Source organism: Trachurus trachurus, assembly GCF_905171665.1.
Source record: "Trachurus trachurus genome assembly, chromosome: 10".
NCBI lineage: Eukaryota > Metazoa > Chordata > Actinopteri > Carangiformes > Carangidae > Trachurus > Trachurus trachurus.
In genome coordinates, this window is record NC_139894.1 from 12,336,758 (window position 1) to 12,355,525 (window position 18,768).

General features: G+C 39.7%; 1 protein-coding gene across 1 annotated transcript; it reads left to right on the forward strand.

Moving 5' to 3' along the window:
- Positions 1–3,190: 3,190 nt before the first annotated feature.
- clnk (cytokine dependent hematopoietic cell linker) lies at positions 3,191–17,077 on the forward strand. The gene is made up of 17 exons (XM_083980608.1): positions 3,191–3,320; positions 6,952–6,992; positions 11,201–11,354; positions 12,559–12,611; positions 13,077–13,125; positions 14,647–14,697; positions 14,779–14,813; positions 14,907–14,917; positions 14,997–15,080; positions 15,371–15,395; positions 15,519–15,543; positions 15,855–15,936; positions 16,024–16,040; positions 16,122–16,216; positions 16,320–16,397; positions 16,593–16,748; positions 16,838–17,077. The coding sequence occupies exons 2-17, from the start codon at positions 6,990–6,992 to the stop codon at positions 16,988–16,990; spliced, it is 1,071 nt and encodes a 356-aa protein (XP_083836734.1). The 5' UTR covers positions 3,191–3,320; positions 6,952–6,989; the 3' UTR covers positions 16,991–17,077.
- The last annotated feature ends 1,691 nt before the right edge of the window (positions 17,078–18,768 follow it).

An 18,768-nucleotide genomic window follows, 5' to 3' on the forward strand; every position in this document is an offset into this window, starting at 1 on the left:
GAAACAAAGCTTTCTGCAGCAGGGTAGCAAGCCAATAGTTGACATCAGCTTACTGACATTGAGCACGTTCATCAACTTAGTTTAGCATGGTAGCACAGTTGCTAATTAGCCCTTAATACAAGGTATGGCTGTGGTTGATGTGAATGTCATAAGATCTGCAGGTATTTGGTTGTATTTGATAAATGAAAGCACTGGGGCAGATACAAGTTTGGCCTGAGTGATACTGGATGAAATAAGTGCAAGTGGAGTCAATGGGTGTATGAACAAAACTTTGTGCCAGTCAGTTCAACGGTCAGTCTGGACGGGAACGATGACCTACATAAGATCATTTGTGAAACTTAGGGCAGGCCTGTTTTACTGTACTGTAGCTCTGCGGTTGTTCTGTTTGCGCAGGCGCTTTTTTCTTTTTCTTTTTTGTCACTGCCATTGCAGCTGTTCATAATCTTCTACTGGATGTGGTTTATGATGCACAGATCACATGCAACCTTCCTGCAACACCATCTCTTAAACTTCAGTGAAATGACCACAAGTGTATGAAGAACTTGGGTGATCATAACCTATGAAAGTCCTGAACATTTTTGTCACACACACTCCTACGTGCACACATCTCACCCATATCCAACCTCCATGCCCCCCCACCCCCCACCCCCTCGGGCTGGGACTCTGGATCTTATTTCTTAGTGACAGGTCCAGGACACAGAAGGGGAGGATGGCTCAATTTTTTGGCTGCGAGGAGGAAGACGGAGGGGGGAGAAGGGTTGGGGTTGAGGACACAGGATGAGCTGCCAGATTGACAGGCCGATGGCGCTGTCGCTGGGGGCCAAGGTGTAGAGATATTCGGGAGAGTTGGCGTTTGTGGCTCAAAAGATAAGCATCAGTGAGAATATGAGAGGCTAGATGGTAATCTCTCACAGGAAGTCAGGCTATACCATTGCAGAAGAAACCACAGGAGAGAGGCTGACCTTGTGGGCCTGTGCTCAGCTGCATTGCTTTTTTGGAAGAGGCCTGGCCCCCCAACCCACTGCAGACAGGAAGACAGTCCGTCATAGCCGCGCTGCTCTATTTTAAAACAAAGGCAAGTCAACCCCAAGTGTTGCTGTGCCAATCACGGAGAAATCGTCCTTCACTTTACAATGCTCATCAGTTTTGCATCACAGCGCTCTGGCAGGATAAATAACCAAAATTCAGAATCAATATGTCGTTGTGAGAAGGAACTGCTGTGCAACATTTACCTCAGACAGGATTGCAGATGATAGTTTCAGCTTCAGACACTTGAATGTCTGACTTTTAAGGTGTGTCCAAAACAGAATGCAAACCAAACACTTTCGCTTTGCATTTACACTGGACTGTTTGTGTTTAAGCAAGCGATCAATGCACTAACTATTCTACGCAACAACTGTGTGTTTACTCCCAGTTGTTCTGCCTCCTCCTCTCCTCTCTGCACATTTATAAAGCAGATTCACTCGGCCTCAGAATAACCGACTTTTTCCCCCTCCCTGTGCATCTTCACCACAGTTCATGCCACCCACAGTGAGTTCACATCTAACGACAACTACTGTCATTTTTACTGACTTTATATACTGTCTCTCCATGTCTACAATGTATTAGTTATTCTGACCCAGAACAATATAGCCTATGCAGGAAAGCTTAAGTTTATTTTAAATATTGTTATTCTGTAGCTTTGGCCATCTGTTTATCTGGTATACTCAGTAGTACAACGGACAATGCAAAGTGATTTTTCAGATCTTGGAAAAACACTATTATCACCAAATAATAATTTATGTTGAACAGGTTGAGGAACATGGGCAGTCAGCTGATAGTCAGTCAAACGTATTCGAAGAGAAGCAAATGCACACGGTTTTAACATTCAGCACAGTTTCAACCAACTTCCTGGTTCAACAGTGGCACGCAGGACTGGCCGCAGTCGTGCTCACTCAAGGTTTTCCTGTGCAGTGAGGGGTTATTGCAGGTGTTCGGTCCAATACAATTTTCCTTTAACTGGATGATATTTGACCCAGGGGACCCCCCCAAAAAAGTCATCCCTGTCATTCAAGGTTAAAGGAAATAACACTGAAACAGAGGTCACAGTTCCTAGGAATAGGAATATCCTGGACAGGCTGCAAAGGTTTTTAAGTATGTAAGTGAGTAATGCCCACCTCTTCATCCCTAACTACTGTCAGTGCCTTCTTCCCGGACCAATAAAAACCCAGTTTCATGGCCAATTTTGCAAATATTCTGAGCATGATTCAGCAGATTGTTCAGCCTCATTTGAGCTGTTACATAACCACTAATAGACAGAGTCCAATGCCTCTCATTGTCTCAATTTTAGTTTATGTGTGTCTAAGGCAGCACAGCACACAACCATTATTCTGATATTAACAAACCATGTTGTAACTTGGAAATTTATTCACCTGAGGGCTGAAATTATAACCATAAATTTAGATTTTTTTTTCCCCCATTAACTTAATTGGCTGTGTGCTCTTTCAAGTGTTAATACCATAAAATAAAAATATTACACTAAAGGGAAATATTACTTTCAAAGGTTAAGCTTGGATGAAATTGTAATTTGGTTTCACTTTCTTGGTTGATATATAAAAGTTAAATCCAGATGATGATGTAATGAAAGGAGAAAATGTCAGCCTGCTTCCTTTAACACCTGACAGAGCAGATGTTGCAGATGTTGAAATACCTGTAGCATCAGTAGATTCATTTCACCCTGAGTTCCTGAACACTTATCTGTGCCTGACTTTCAGACTCTTCAGATTTTATTTTTGATTTGTACATTTTTGCACATTCGTTGCATAACACAGACACACACACACACACACACACACACACACACACACACACACACACGCTACGTGACAGAGGCTAATACAGGAAACACAGAGGGTATGGCTCTTGATCACCCCCCCAAAGGGCTTTTATGTCAAGAGGTTGATGCTGAAATTAGCTCTACAGAAATCTTGTACACAAGCGATTCATCAAAAAATACTTCATACGCTGCGCTGACAACGACTGAAGCAGCTGTGAAATCACAGGTGCAGAAGAGGAAGCCCTCCGCAAGCAAACAAATATACAAACAAACCTGTTTCTGTTTGTGTCTGAAGACCTCAGGTTATAGGCCAGTTATTCACCACACAGGAAGTCATTTCAGGTTACTGCAGTGGGCTGCTTAACTCCACCAGCAGTCAGAGTTAAAATAAGACCACGCGATCTTGTATGTGAATGGGAGACAAAGAAAAACTAAAGTCTCTAAAACTTAAGTTTCTGGACAGCCACTGACGCAGACGTGCTGACTGTACACGTCTTCTGAAACGGTAGGTAACTTTTAACTGCTGTATTTGTGACTGGGTAAAAGCAAAGACGGAGGCGCAGAAGCAGGTCTGGTTGCAGAGAATAGATGAAAATGTATTTAAAAAATCTTGGGAATATAAAAAAGAGACAGCCTTGAAGCACAGGATTATCTGATAGAGATGAGAATCAAGCATTTATTAAAGTTTAAGAACAAGCCTCTGGTTGTTTTTCAACTCTAGACTTAATGTGATATACTATATATAAGATGCAACGTTGAGTCATCTCATCATGTGTGTGAATTATTGAGGGCGTATCTTTAGTCAAAATATGCTATAAATCAGTCAAAGGTTAGTTTTCCTTACAAAAACTTTATCCAGTGAAGGTGAAATACGGCATACTGCATAACAACAATGACAAGCACTTATTGTAGATCCATGTTTCACACAATGTGCCGCAGATATTAGAAGTGAAAAAGAGAGCAGAGCACATTAATAAAAGATCTGATGCTGGATTTCAAAAGAGGCATAAATGCATGTTTGTTGCCACAAAACAAACTGGCAAAGGATTTTTGATTTGATACATAAATATCTACTCAAACGTCAAACAACAACATTGTCGACAATAATAAATTACGTCTTATGAAAAACAATCCTAATATTGACCACGGCTCTTCCTAATTTGAGCCCTGTTGACATAATTTCTCTCCTCAGCCTCAGCTCGCTCTCACTCTGCACTTGATACTTTTCTTGATACCCGTAGCAAAGTCAGGTCACAAATCCTTAAGCAGTCTAGTGGTTTGAGTTGCCACAAATCCTCTGCACCCAATTTCCATGGGGCAGAAGTTTATTTTCCAGACTAACTGCTCAACCTCAGACGTGCGCTCCATGTATCTAATCTCTTTCCTCTTTATACATCTCATCCAACACCACTTCCCATGGCCCAGTAAGCTCTGTAAAGTAGACAGACAGCTCCGCTGAGTGTCGGACCACGGTGCCAAATCCAATACTGAGTTTGAGTCTCCATTTTGGGACCGTCACTTGGTAGCCTGTAATGTCTGCTGGCATTTCCACAATCACTAGGCCTCTCTAAAATGTCCTTACTTCTATTTCGGGAAGGTTTCCTTCCTGCTTCCTGCTTCCTGTATTGTTTTTCTTCACAGCCAAAAAGGATTTAAAGATGAAAACCTGTCAATCCAAGAGCGATTGATTGACACTGTTGCTGTGTTTCTCTTTCTTTTTGAGCCTCCTTCTCTGAAAACATTATTTTCTAACTTGATACCAAAGCGTGTGTTGCAGAAACGTTGACATAAATCTATAGCAATCATCTTTGATCCTTTATTTGTTTTAGATTGTTGTTGTTTTTTTATCTGGAGCATTTACAAAGCATCAGTTAAACAAAAGTTACTCCCAATACTTTCTAAGTCAGAAATTAATTCAATATTCCCATGCCCCTTGAAATAATTTGGATCTGCATTCGATTAATGAAAGTTTTGCAAAAATGTGTTGGTTTTATTTTCTTGCAAGATGTCACTGACTACTTGTAATTGGTAACTGGTGGATTTACGTATTAATATCATAACGAGAAACTGGTAATTTCTAGTCACACACAGTGGTTATGGGGTTAAAATGAGTACCATGTGTCATATTCTTTGGTTGACTCCTGTTTATGTCTGATGTAAAACTCCTTCACTATATGAAATTAATTTGCAATTGTGTCGTACTACTTAACTGCTTTCCAATTATGTTGCTGACAAAGACTCACCAAGAAGTGTGTGGAGTGACAGCAGGTGAACAAAGCACACAGCTGCCACATCAGAGACCAGGCTTTTAATCTGGATTCCCACTATTCCCACCTATTGTTATGTTTAGGCAACAAAAGTGAAAGGGGAAAATCTAAGTATTTGTGTCTTCAGTCCAGCTTTTTCTTCATTAAACCAGACCACAATCTTTTCTTGACCTTAACCAAGTGCTGCGAATACCTAAATATAACAATAAGAGAGCTAAGATCTGTCAAGTTGCAACATATTTCAGACTGGAGTGCAATATGTAAATCATTAACATCCTCATGTACACTTAACCCCATTGCAGTTATATTTCCTTCAAAATGTATTCGCTCTTTCAAATGAGTTGTGTACAACTTTTACCAAAACATGTATCACATTTGGTAGGTCAGCATCTTTGTTGCGACATTATGCTGATGACACCAAGCTTTACATCTCAGCAGGACAAAATACATACAGCTGTTATTATTATGTATTTGTCATAAATGATATTCAGTGGGGTGCCTCAATGGCTCACCACATACCACTTAATCAGGTTCGATATTGCCACAATGACCTGAGTTTGATTCCGACTTAGTGTAACGGATGTGCACTCACTCCACCCATAAAAAAAAAAGACGTGCTAACCAACCCGCCAAGTGGTTGTCAACCTCTTGGCGAAGAGGTTAGCATCGTCGCCTCCGGTGCGGGAGGTCGTGGGATCGAACCCCACCTAGGGCAGGTCGTGAGAAACACAACGCAGAGGGCCAGATCGACATCGGCTACATTAGGTCATTTGCTGCATGTCATCCCCACCAATGTCTCTGCTATAATAAAACTGAAAATGTACAAATGTATAAATCCTCCTCTGCAGCAGCCACTGTGATGGAATGTGGTAATAATGGGACAGTGGTAGATGTTAAACGGAGTCAGCATAAGAGTCATTAAGTTGGTGAACTGACTTGTTTACAGTATGTCCGTTATACTATAATATCTCTATCGGGTAATGTTAACGATAAAGTTTGCACCATAAAGTTCTGATCATTCTTGACCGAGAAAGTTTGTCAATGTAAAATCCTGCTTTATGTATTGACTTAAACAATGATGTGAAACAAACTTTTAATTTAAAAAATCTTAATGGGTCTGTAAATTCCAGTTTATTTTCTAATCTAGATGATCTCCTGATCTCCAGGAAAGAACCGTATAATTTCGTAATAGTTATAGGAAGTTGATACATTTTCAGTTATTCAAATGCAATGATAACACCATGAGCAAATTATTTCATCATCATAATAAATTCAATAATTAACTGAAAATGTACCAATATTTCCTGTTTCCAGGAAACCTTTTAGATATGATAAGGAAATAGTCGCCTAGCCGTAATAGAAAACACTTATGCCACTATGCAGTTAAAGTATTATAAGCCAATAGTAGTGTTGAACTAAATCCTGGTTTTACTGAGAATTAATGTTTCATTTAAATACATGACAGACTAATCCCAGAGGCTCAGAGGGGCGTCGTAGATTAAGCAAAGATTAACCAAATATTTGAGAGTTTTATGTTTAAGATGTTAAAGCAACAGCTCATCTGTTACTCTGTCTGACGCAGCTGGATCTTTCCACTGAGGCGCTTGTGTCACGTAGAATATACCAAATAGGTTGATATTTCAAAAGAATAGTTTCACAGTAAATTCATTGTACAGATATACTTAATTTCACTGAATGTTCAAAATGTAAAAACACACAGCTGTGCATGTGGTTGTATATAGGCTACAGATTCACCTCGTATGCTTGCGTACTGTAGCTGTTCAAGGACAAACTGTGTTGAAAGGCCGCAGTCTTTAACGTAACACCCAACTAATGATGTTTTTCATTTTTGTTTCACCCCCTCGTTAGCTGCAGGGAGAGGGACCAGCCATGAGTCTGCTGTGATAATGGTGAGTTATGGCGGCCGTATCCACAGCGTTTCCCTGCTGGTTCCACATGAACGTTCCCTGGGGAAACTTAGGGAGTTTGCAGCCCACTGATAATTACCTTTTGCACAGAAATAAGTAAGGAGTGAGTTTCTGCTCTGTCATTGTTAGTGCTCGACGCAGCACAGACCAAGATACAAATGCGGTTTTTGCTTGCATTAATATTCCTTTTAAAGTTTAACTATCAAATTATAATTATGTGCTTTGTTCTATCGATACTGTTCTTATAAATGTATACAACACACACCGTAAAGAATAATATTTTACTCCATGTCACTGTCACAGACCTGACAGATACTAGTTCTTTTTATTTTTATGAGCTGTGCTACATCTGTCGAAGGTGAAACTGCACAAAAATGTGTCATTGTGGTTGTGAATACCATGTGCATATAGTTCACTGCTACACTGTTAAAAAAAAAGAGCTGATCCAATGTAAAATCTTTCAGTAACTAATTCCCTAGCTATTGTTAATTTACTCAATTTCTCTGTTCAAGTAATTCTCTCAATTAAAAAATCTTAGTTGGCTCAATTTGATTGGTTTGCTTGCCCAACCATCAGAAAAATTCACTCAATTAAAGTTTATCCATTATCCCAACCATTAAATAATTCACTCAATTAAAGTTTATCCATTATCTTATCATGCTTTCAATTAGAAATTCTTCATTGGACATCCCAATGAAAAATAGCTAGGGAATTAGTTTCTATACAATTGTTCATTAAAGCAATCAACATAAAATTCTTAATTGGATGTAAAACTAGAAATAATGAATCAACAGAATGAAAGCAGCAATGTTTTTTCAACACAACTTTATTAAAAATGCAAATAGTGCAACTTTGCAGGAACTGGCACCAACTCAAGGATGTCGACCTTAACTCCGTCAGTCGCAGTCTCCACATCAGCTGTCTAAATTGAAGTACATACAAGACTCGTTAAAATCTTTCAAGATATTTATAGCAGTTATTTCCCCCTGATGCCTGAAATGTTGATTTACCTGACATGTCTTCATGATAGTGTAGGTTCTTTGAAAAAGTACTGCAGGCCTTGGATTGCAACCGATCTTCGATGCATGGTAATGTTGTGTTCTGTATAGAAAGAACAATTAGGAAATTGCATCACACAATGTTCAACACTGCATTATTACTTGCACCAATATGCCACATGTGGGAGATAGTATTTACTAACATTAAAATTGTTTCACATTAATAAATCATAAAACAATATACAGTGGGTCCTGCATATATCATATGAAAAAAAATATCGCTTACAGCAGGCGAAAACAGTGAAAACACAAGCGCGTCACAAAGAATTTCCCTATGTTGTATTTTGATTAGATTAAATTTAATGTAGACCAATCAGTTAGGCTAATTGTGAAACATGAATTTATTGATATGAATGTGGTGATTTCTGTACAACCAGAGCCCCGGGGCAGCGCTGCTCTTCTGACCTGGAACCTCACTTTTCATTTAACAAACCATTCAATGAGATCATGAATTAACCAGCTGCTGACTCCTTGACGACCCTCTACTCTCTGTGGCTGCTCCCCAGGTGGAGCTTCACTTCTCCAAAAATGTAGGAGCAAATTTCCAAACAGGCGTCATTTGGATTAACTGTCCGCAGATTGGGACTCTAAACGATTTCTTTCTCGCATGAAAAAATATTAAAACTAAGCGTTAGTTTAGCTGATCTATAAACAGAATGGCCGGGGCTATCCTCCGCTAGTCAGTCTGTCAGCTAGCTAATGTTAGCTAACTAGCTAGCATATCAAAGCCAAAGAAATATTAAGACGGTTATTTAACTTGTTCGCTAGGAACATGTCGACCATGATGAGTTAAGATACAACTACCAACAAAGTAGAGTTTATTATTTAGCAACTTGATGTGAATCAACTCACCGTGTCTGGTCTCTGAAGATGCTGCTCCTCGAATGGCACATTTGCACTGGCCTTGTGGACAAGTTTCGACTTCATTCACTTAATGAATCATTTGTCATTGATTGAACGAGTCACTCATATGAAATGTCACATGACAGCCAGCATCTCTTTGACTGGATTTATGTCTTTTAATTGAGCCAACAGCTAACTGTGTTCACTGTATTTGAATATGTTAGTTCTTTCAACAATTTCCAAAGAATGATCGTTCCAACATAGATTAACAGGTTCAGTCAATTGATACCACACCAAGAAATTGATTCAGCAATATATTTTTGGTTAGCTCAAAATGTCATTAATTGGGTTTTTTATATTGGCTCTGATGATGAAATATTTGACCATAACAAAGCATAACCTGCACAGACACTGTTAACTGTCTTTTTGATATAAATCTTTGAAAATATGAAGACCTTTTCATAAATGCAGTAATGACACTAGGTGGAGTGTTTTCTCTGATCATGCAATAAACATTTAAAATGCAGTGATGCTACTTCCATACCAATGTTGGCGTCCATACCAATGTTGTGAACTAGCCTATATCTGCATGTTGGATACCGATGAAAACCTTCCTTTCCAATTGATGGACTGCATCTGAAGAGAGAGGATATGAGCGCTTCATCTGCAGTCTCTAAATTTAGATATGACACATGTATTTATAAGCGCTTACAAGAATTTGATCCGGTGTGGGGATAAGGCCAAGCAATGTTGTTAATTGCGTTGCTAATTGATACTAACGTGTGTTGATACACTGAAATTATGGCACTTGCTGACGAGTTGTGAGAGCCTGCTGATGAAATTAAAGAGGAAAAGAAATGAACTCAAATCAAAGCCTATTTAAGAGCTCCAGTACATTATGAGACATTTTACAGATATTTAGTTCTACATCATGAAAAAGACAAAGATATCAACCTATGTAACTGCGAAGGCCAAGCTTTTTATTGTAAGAGTTTTGGTCTCTTACATTAAAGCAGATATCAGTGGAATGTTTTTGTTAATATAAGTCCTAAATAGTCCTATTTTCCGTCAGCAATCACTTACATGAAGTATTTCAGCCTAAACACGAGTCTCTCCGTCACTCTGCTCTGCTGTAACCCGAGGAGAAAATTTTCCTTGTGGGATACAAGTGTTATCCAATGAGGAGAGAGAACGGCATGAAGGGCTGTGTGTGCAGCCAAGGGATGCGCGTGAATGTGGTGACGTAGCACGAGGACCAATTGATGCCTGACAAGGGCGGGGGCTGCTAACTCATGGTGCGTTCAAAGAAACTCGTACTTTGTGTTTTTCCTTCCTGTGAAGTCATACCAGTTCGATCTGGTACGAGTTCACGGGTCGGAAGTTACGAGTGGCCGTTATAGGGAACTTTCACAGACAACAGGATGGTAAAAACACGAGCTACGGGTTACCTGGAACGCTACCAAGTCGTAGTTGTGACTTGAAGCTGTAACTTACGGTTTCAAAAGCCTGCCTTGAACGCAGCATTAGCCGAAACGGCCGTGAAGCTGATATCTGCTTTAAAGTCTTATGGGTGCATCATTAATTTACATGTGGGCAACATTCAAGCTGGGAACCCAAAAAGGAACATTTCCTACTAGTGGTGAAACGTTGTCACCATGAGGCACGCATGGTTGTTGCATACATGCACCTGTCAGACAAAATCCTTCATTATCACCTTGGTTTAAATTAAATGAGGTTGTATTGATAATGACTGATGCATCCCACTGTTAGCGTTGTCATCCTAATCTCACTTTTGTTTTGATTTTAGCCTCATCACAGGTGCCCAGAAACACCAAACACAGTCACGCTGATTTGCAGAAATAGAGAAAGATTGTTATATAAAACGTCAACGCAGTGTCACAGACTATCACTTTTTTCTATAGCTGACTGTAAATGTGTTGTTGTGACTGTGAAGAGTGAAGCTTTAAAAAGGAAATGCCTGAGAGACAAGCAGCGGGTTATGTTGCAACACCTCCTTGTAGCTTCCTGTGCTTATCAGAGTTATAAGATGATTTAGTATAAGATATAGAGGATCTAACACAGTCTACCTATGTATATAAGGTAATGTAAAGAGTAGGACTTGCAGGTTTATTTGCTGATTTCCTTCCTTCCTCCCTTGTTTAAGTACAATTTATCCAACAAGTGAAAGACTATGTGAGTATGAGGCTCCAAGCACTAATGTGCAGTTTTGAAGGTCGTCCATTGTGCACTTTGCATTTCCAGTCTGAAGAAGCTGTTGTCTTTCAACAGGATCGCACCAGAATAGACAGAAGCAGGAATCAAAGATGTGGTAACTACAACAACGCCGAGGAGCCTGAGTACGATGTGGTGGATGACCAAGAGGAAGTGCTGAATGTGCGCATACTTCCTGCGAGGCCCATAAATGAAGAAAGAGAATATGCAGGTAGAAAGGGAAACACCTACGCCTGATGTTTTTCATGAGCTCATCTAGACTCTCAGTGTCCTTTAATGTGATAAGTTTCATTTTAGCCTTATTTAAGTTTAGTTTTACTTTTGTTTTTCTAACTTTAATATGAATTTACATTGACTTTGAAAAGAGGAATTTAAAAAAGACATGAGTTTATATATTATTATCTATGTGCCTTGCATAAGTCCATTAAGATTCAGTGTATTTTTCCTCATCATTATAACAGACCTAGTGCTTGATGTTTTTATATTTTCAGACTGTAACACTGTTGTACAAAATGTATCTCATAAGCTTGTTGACAGCAAAGATGAGTGAACAACAGTAAACCACAACTCTGGTTTCTCAGTGGACTGAGAGAAAATCCTCTCAGTTTGCAGGAGAGAGTCTGACCTTTGATGTGTGACACTTCCCCGGCTGAACCCTCATCACTTCCTCTCAACTTCAACGTGTAATAATAGACACATGAAACTCAAAAATAGTTCACAAGGAGACTATAGTAACCTATAAGAATTAAATGTGCCACAAACTTGTCTAAACTTGGAGTTAAAAAAGTGTTTACACTCCAGTTGACACAATGAGGGTGAGTGTGTTTCACGTCTCTACTCAGAAAAGCTCTGGAGAGCATAATTAAAATGAGGCTGAATGAAGTGTAGGAGAAAGAAAAAAAAAACAACAGAGCTCCACTGCAGACTGATGAGAAAGAAAGCGGGGCGGATCTGAGAGAGAGTGCTCGTGCTGAGTGAGCATGATCTGCCAGTGGGTCTCTAGAGCCATCTGTTGGCTGAGTCAGACTGCGGGAGATCACAATTATCCAGGAGCCAGAGGGGAAGAAAGAGGGAAGCATGGAGTGTGAATAGACTCCCTTTACTCCCCCTGCATGGATGTGGCCCACAGCCAGGAGCCTCACAGCTGCACGTCTACAACTTTACACTGAATGTGGCTTTTAAACGTGTTCACACTTGGAGTGCTCTCCCTCTGTAATCAATACAGTCCGCTGCTGCTGCTGCTGCTGCTGCTGCTGCTGCTGCTGCAGTAGTGTGCTGCTGCTGGGACCAGCAACAACCAACTTACAAGAAAGATACAAACACTGAAGGTGTTAAACTGTTGACTAACACTGAGGCTACTATCATTACTGCCTCTAATGACTGCGTGCTGATCACAGTTTCTTTTCCCTCTCAAGACAGGAATCTTCCGCGGTCGTTATCAGCTCAGAGCCTTTCCTCATTCGCCACTGTAAGATTACTTTTCTCTTCTTAAAATGAATGCACAAATGTTTCCCTGCCTTTGCCACCACCCTTATGCCCCAAGAAAAATAGGATTTAAAAAGTTCTAATTTAAGTTATCTCCCTAATATACTGTATGTGCACTCCCTTTATTGCATCTCAGTAGGAGAGTCTTAACTGTGTTTTGCTGTGACGGTGGTGGCTCTCTTAGCCCTTTGCTACAAATGAAGAGAGGAGCAGGCCCACCTTAAATCACATTTTACCCAAGGACCTATCATGACAAAGTTTAAAAAAGCAAAAAAAAAAAAAAAAAAAACTTAAGTCTTTTATATAAGCTTATTCAACTATTTTGAGTATGTATGCAAATAGGTCTTAAATTAATATGTAACATGCTATTTTTTAAATCACATTTTAATATCTGGTTTTGTTATGTGATATATGACTTAACTTTGTTATTTGTTATCTTTTTTATCAGGGGAACATGTTACCTAGATGTCCACCCAGAGAAATCCCACATATACTCGGTAAAGTGGCAAAACCTTTTTTTCTGTTGTTTTTGTGGTATAGAAAGAATTGAGAAAGAAGTGCTCATAACCATGCTTGGTAATTTGAAGAGTTAAATATGTAAACAACACAACACACAGCTCCTTAATTCAATATACTCTGGGGTTTTGCTGGGGGTGGTTGATATTAGTTAAAGCAGATATCAGCTTCACGGCCGTTTCGGCTAATGCTGCGTTCAAGGCAGGCTTTTGAAACCGTAAGTTACAGCTTCAAGTCACAACTACGACTTGGTAGCGTTCCAGGTAACCCGTAGCTCGTGTTTTTACCATCCTGTTGTCTGTGAAAGTTCCCTATAACGGCCACTCGTAACTTCCGACCCGTGAACTCGTACCAGATCGAACTGGTATGACTTCACAGGAAGGAAAAACACAAAGTACGAGTTTCTTTGAACGCACCATGAGTTAGCAGCCCCCGCCCTTGTCAGGCATCAATTGGTCCTCGTGCTACGTCACCACATTCACGCGCATCCCTTGGCTGCACACACAGCCCTTCATGCCGTTCTCTCTCCTCATTGGATAACACTTGTATCCCACAAGGAAAATTTTCTCCTCGGGTTACAGCAGAGCAGAGTGACGGAGAGACTCGTGTTTAGGCTGAAATACTTCATGTAAGTGATTGCTGACGGAAAATAGGACTATTTAGGACTTATATTAACAAAAACATTCCACTGATATCTGCTTTAAGCAAACCTTAAAAAGACACATATTAGACTTTTCTCCAATCGGCCACAGGCTGCTGCTCAACAAAAGTTACCTTTAAAACTGCACTATTCAAGGTTTAACTGTGTAGAATGGAGAGTAATCTTATACGTCTGCAGAGCTTTTTAACATCCTTTAGTTTATTGTGTAACAGCACATTTACTGCATGGTTCAGTCTATTCAACCTTGGTAGTTGGAGATGGAACAGAGCATTAAGTTAGTGCACACTGTCAAGTCTCACTCAACGTCAACCTAAGACTGAGACACTTGTCTCACTTGATCCTGAAGGGGGGAAACTACAGCTTTGAGTCTGTCTGATGTGAAAGCAGCCAGCTGTTTGCCAACAGATTAGCCAAAACTATTTGTAAGCACCGATATGGTGGGTTTGTATGTACTTTATAGGGTCCAAAACTTGATTAATGCTGTTATAAGAACAAGAAGTAATACCACAATGAAGCAAGTGAACCTTATAATAGGTTTAAACTATGAATATAAATCAGTGTCTGTAATGAAAATCACCAAAATGGAAAATCAAAGTTTTTTCTTTTACCAACAGTGATGCAGCATCTGACCTTGGTAGAGTTAGAGCAGCACATAAAACTTCAACAAGTCAGTTTTAAGAATATCTAATGTCTGAAATGTGTCCATGAATACAAGCAAATAATAGAAATATATATCATTTCCCTCTGAGGGTGAGTACTAGATCCTTAAAATTTAATATCACACTTCAGTAAATGGACACAATAGATATTTACTTGTCTGCACTCTGCTTTTAAATCACAGGACCTGCTGTGAATAGAGATCTGAAGCCTGGCAGGAGAAGGACCAGATTCGGTAAACAAAAACGAACAAAAGTGACTCAAAGTAGTGTACCTCTTGTGTAGCACCCAGTATATTAATATGTAACTTTTACAGATCAGAGGCCAACACCTGTGCATCCAGGAGACCAGGTAATCAACTGTTTTGACTGTTTTTAACCTGTATAAACTGTGTTGAATTGCAGCTCATTACAAAGCCAATCGCTTCTCTCTCTTCCCCTCCAGCGCTTACGCAGGTAACTCATCCAGCTGCTATTCACATTATTCACTGGAGGCTTGTGAGTGGACTTACAGCTGGAGTCTGTGTTCTTCCAGACGCACTCCATCTCCTCCGCCTCCTCCCCTGGAGCTGGTGAATCATTTGCCCGGATTGAGTCTGGACAGGCCCTGCAGGAGAGAGTAAGAGCTGCTTCATTCTCCCATTCAGGCTCATTTATAGAAAAGTATCCAGACTATGACTTATACCAATGAGCATCTACACTGTGGGTGTTTTAGTTTTATGTAGCCGTATGTGGCCATTTCCTCAGTGTGAATGACAGTCAGGCAGTGAAGGCCCTAAATATACATATTACACACTGTACAGTGTAGCTTTACTGCCATCTAGTGGTTATAAAAGTCATCACAGAGACTGGAGGCACATGCTCCTCTTATTTTGACAAAACATGTTGTGATTTTCTTTTTCATTTCAGTGGACTACAGAAAGGAACCAAAAAAGTAAGTTTGACATTTATCCATGTCCTTATTGTTGTTGTTTTTTGTAGCCTATTGTGTGAAATGATGTAGTCACTCCATATTATCATTTTACTCAACAATTAATAGTCCTGCTACTTTCATCAGGCAGAATTCAGGTCACATGCCACAGGTAAGAGAACTGCATTAATTGTTAAAGGGATAGTTCAACATTTTGACAAATTGGCTCATTGCCATAATCCCTATAGTTTTAGGAGTAGGTTCATTAATTAATTAGAGTTTGGTGAAGGAAACCAAGAAATCCCATTAGCCTCCGTAGCGTATCTCTGAGCAGCTCCGACAATTAAAGGTAATGAACCTACTCCTAAAACTATAGGGATTATGGGAATGGGCTAATTTGCCAAAATGTTGAACTATCCCTTTAATCTAACATTTGGTTGAAAACGATCTTCACATCTGTAACAAGGCAGATGTTGATTTCAGGTCTCCAGAGGGCTGAGAGTGTTTCAGTTCCCAACACCACCCAGAGACATTCTTTAGATCTGGAAACTCAAATGGAAATCAGGTGAGACTTTTATTTCTCAGGCTTCTCAGTACAGGTTTGTCATGTTAGGCTGTGTTTGATTCACATGTGCTCTTCTGTTGTTTATAGGTCACAGAAAAATCTAGGTAAGTAATGTTTACAGGCAGCCCATCAGCATCATTATACAGCCACTGATTTAACAAGTCAACATTAACTTCTGCTTAAAGAAAGGGTGCCATCAAAACGTCATCACCATGAGTGGCCTCAAACAAAAGAAGACATTGACCAAAACGACTTTGTTCCAAAGGAAAAGCCTCAACAGGTAAACGTCCTGCCACTTGATGAAAAATATTCTGTCAAATAGAGAACAAGGCTTTGAGTTTAGCAGAAAAATCATTGATCACTGAACTATTGATCTCTGACAGACTTACTGTGAAGAAGACTGGTATGTTGGGGCATGTACTCGAGCTGATGCTGAGCACGCCCTACACCTAGTGAACAAGGTATCTCCGTATGAAATTAATTATAAATGAACCCAAATATATGTCTACCTTAAAACTATGGTGGCCCTTAGAGCTCAAAACACTGCTACTTAAGAAAACATGTGCAAAGACACAAACAACCTGTAAAAACTCACAACAAAACTAACAAGTGTCAAACAAACCATTAAACCTAGTCCTCTTAATTCCTGATATTAGGATGGAGCATTTTTGGTACGTGACTGCTCCAACACCACGAACAGCGAGCCCTTGGTATTGGCTGTTTATCACGAGAAGAAGGTTTACAATGTCAAAATTCGGTTCATGGAGAGCACCAGCAAGTACGCCCTGGGAACTGGACAACGATCGAAGGATGTGAGCGGACACCATCATGACGCTAAATACAACATACTAATTCTCTAATTCACTTTGATTACTATCACTAACATCTCATTTCTCCTCAGATGTTTGACACTGTGGGAGACATCATCAAGTTTCACACCATATTCCCAATAACACTCGTCAGTGGCAGAAATATACCAGGAAGTAAATACCCAGAAAACTGTGTATTGACATGCCCAGTGACAAGGAGTGACGTTGACCTGCTCCTACAATAACACAGGCACTATTGATAAAAGATCATCAAGTCAAGTCATGAATGTGTGTTAGAGGAAAACTGTCCGTGGAGGCAAGGTGTGAAAGTGTTTGCTTGTTTCAATAAAAATACATCTCATGTTCAAGTAATGTTTTCTTTTCTTTTTTTCTTGTCATGCATAGTTGGTGTTAGACCCAAGTAAAACCAAGTGTAGACAACAGTGGTGCCAGGTCAGAGAAACACCCAATGGGCTTCATGTAGCATATTCCTTTGCCTTTCCCTGCACATTTAATTTTGGAGGACTCTCAGCTGCTTGCTGTTGTGAAAACATAAAATACCGCTAGGGCTGGACACTCCCACATCTTTGTTTACTCTAATATAAGAGACAGGAGTATTCTCATTTCAGAGCTGTCCATCAGGACCTCTGACAGGTGTGAGTTTTTATCTTTTCTGTTTCTTTCTTTCTTTCTTTTTTTGTTTCAGCAACAGTGAGTTCCTCAGGTCCCTATAGCTGACATGTAGATATAACAGATAAAACAGATATAAGCTCCCATAGGGAAACTAAGTCATGCTCTCAATTATAAATCTGATACATCCTAAACCTTGTGTTGTTTTTAAATAGTTTGTTTTCCCACCTTTTTTGTTTTGATATAATGCAGTGATTTTTTTTTGGTTATGCATGGGATGTTATTTTAGGCTACCGTAAACACATAAACCAGACTGAGCTTCTGGCCTATGTCTTTATATTCTGTTTCTCTCATATCCAATAATTTGTCCAAAAATAAGAGTGTAAACTTTCCTTGATGCAAACCTTGACCAGCTGGGGGTTTCCTTTAGTTTTAACTGTCTCACTGTGTGATCTAAAAATTAATCTAAAAGTCAGTTTTGATATATAGCTAGACCAATGTTCTAGTAAATTTGGCACACTCATACTCTACTTGGCATACACCCATCCACCGTACCTGGTACCTACTGCACCAGTACTTTTTCAACAACACGGTGTAACCTCATAAATCACCATGAAAACAAACCATTCTTCTGTTGCCTATATTGATTGTTAACTGATATAGTTGTAGCAGTGTGTTGCGTTTTGTGTTTTTCGAAATTTTAACAACAATATGCAATAATATACTTGTTCCTTGTCAGTGTTGAAATGTGTAACTTAAAGAGGAACCGAGGGGGTGGTGGGGCGAGGGTGGGGGCACTAGTTCATGTTTGTGTGAACCAGGGAGTCTGATAATCACAGTCCTTCCTTTTGTTGTTACTTTTCCCATTCGAGTCAAAGACCAACGTCTTGGTCTTGGTTAGAGAATTGAGATTTCGGTTCTTCTCTCCAATTTTCCAAAGGCAACCCTGCCTTGTGTCCATTTAGCTGATGGTTTAGCCTCTAATACATCCCTCTGATGTGCTAAAAACTGGTCTGTTTGTTAAAGGATGAATCTTTGTCTCTGTTTCTCTATCAATTTGATTGTTTGATAGTGGAAAAAGTAAGACAGGATGTAACAATTTCAGGTCAATACCTCAGCATGTCCTCACTGTGAACTACTTCGATGGCTTATGCCTGCTGCCAGGACATGGATGTCCACTAAAGAACCTATAGAAAGTGTAGTAGCCTACCTACTTGTGCAACAGTAGTGTACTAATTTTAGTTTTATAACCAATACTCAAAACTTATCCACACCTACAGAGGCAGACAGGTGCGTAGGAGAGGACCAGAACGGCCAAGGAAGTGCAAGAGAGGAAAACACCCGCACAGTTAACATGAAGGACCCAGTGACTCTTATTAAATACCATGCAAGT

What these genes read in the sequence shown, in the direction of transcription:
- clnk (XM_083980608.1), top strand. An exon ending in TACAGAAAGGAACCAAAAAA is followed by an intron (nt 15,396 to 15,518) that starts GTAAGTTTGACA and finishes TACTTTCATCAG; the next exon opens with GCAGAATTCAGGTCACATGC. An exon ending in CTGGACAACGATCGAAGGAT is followed by an intron (nt 16,749 to 16,837) that starts GTGAGCGGACAC and finishes ATTTCTCCTCAG; the next exon opens with ATGTTTGACACTGTGGGAGA.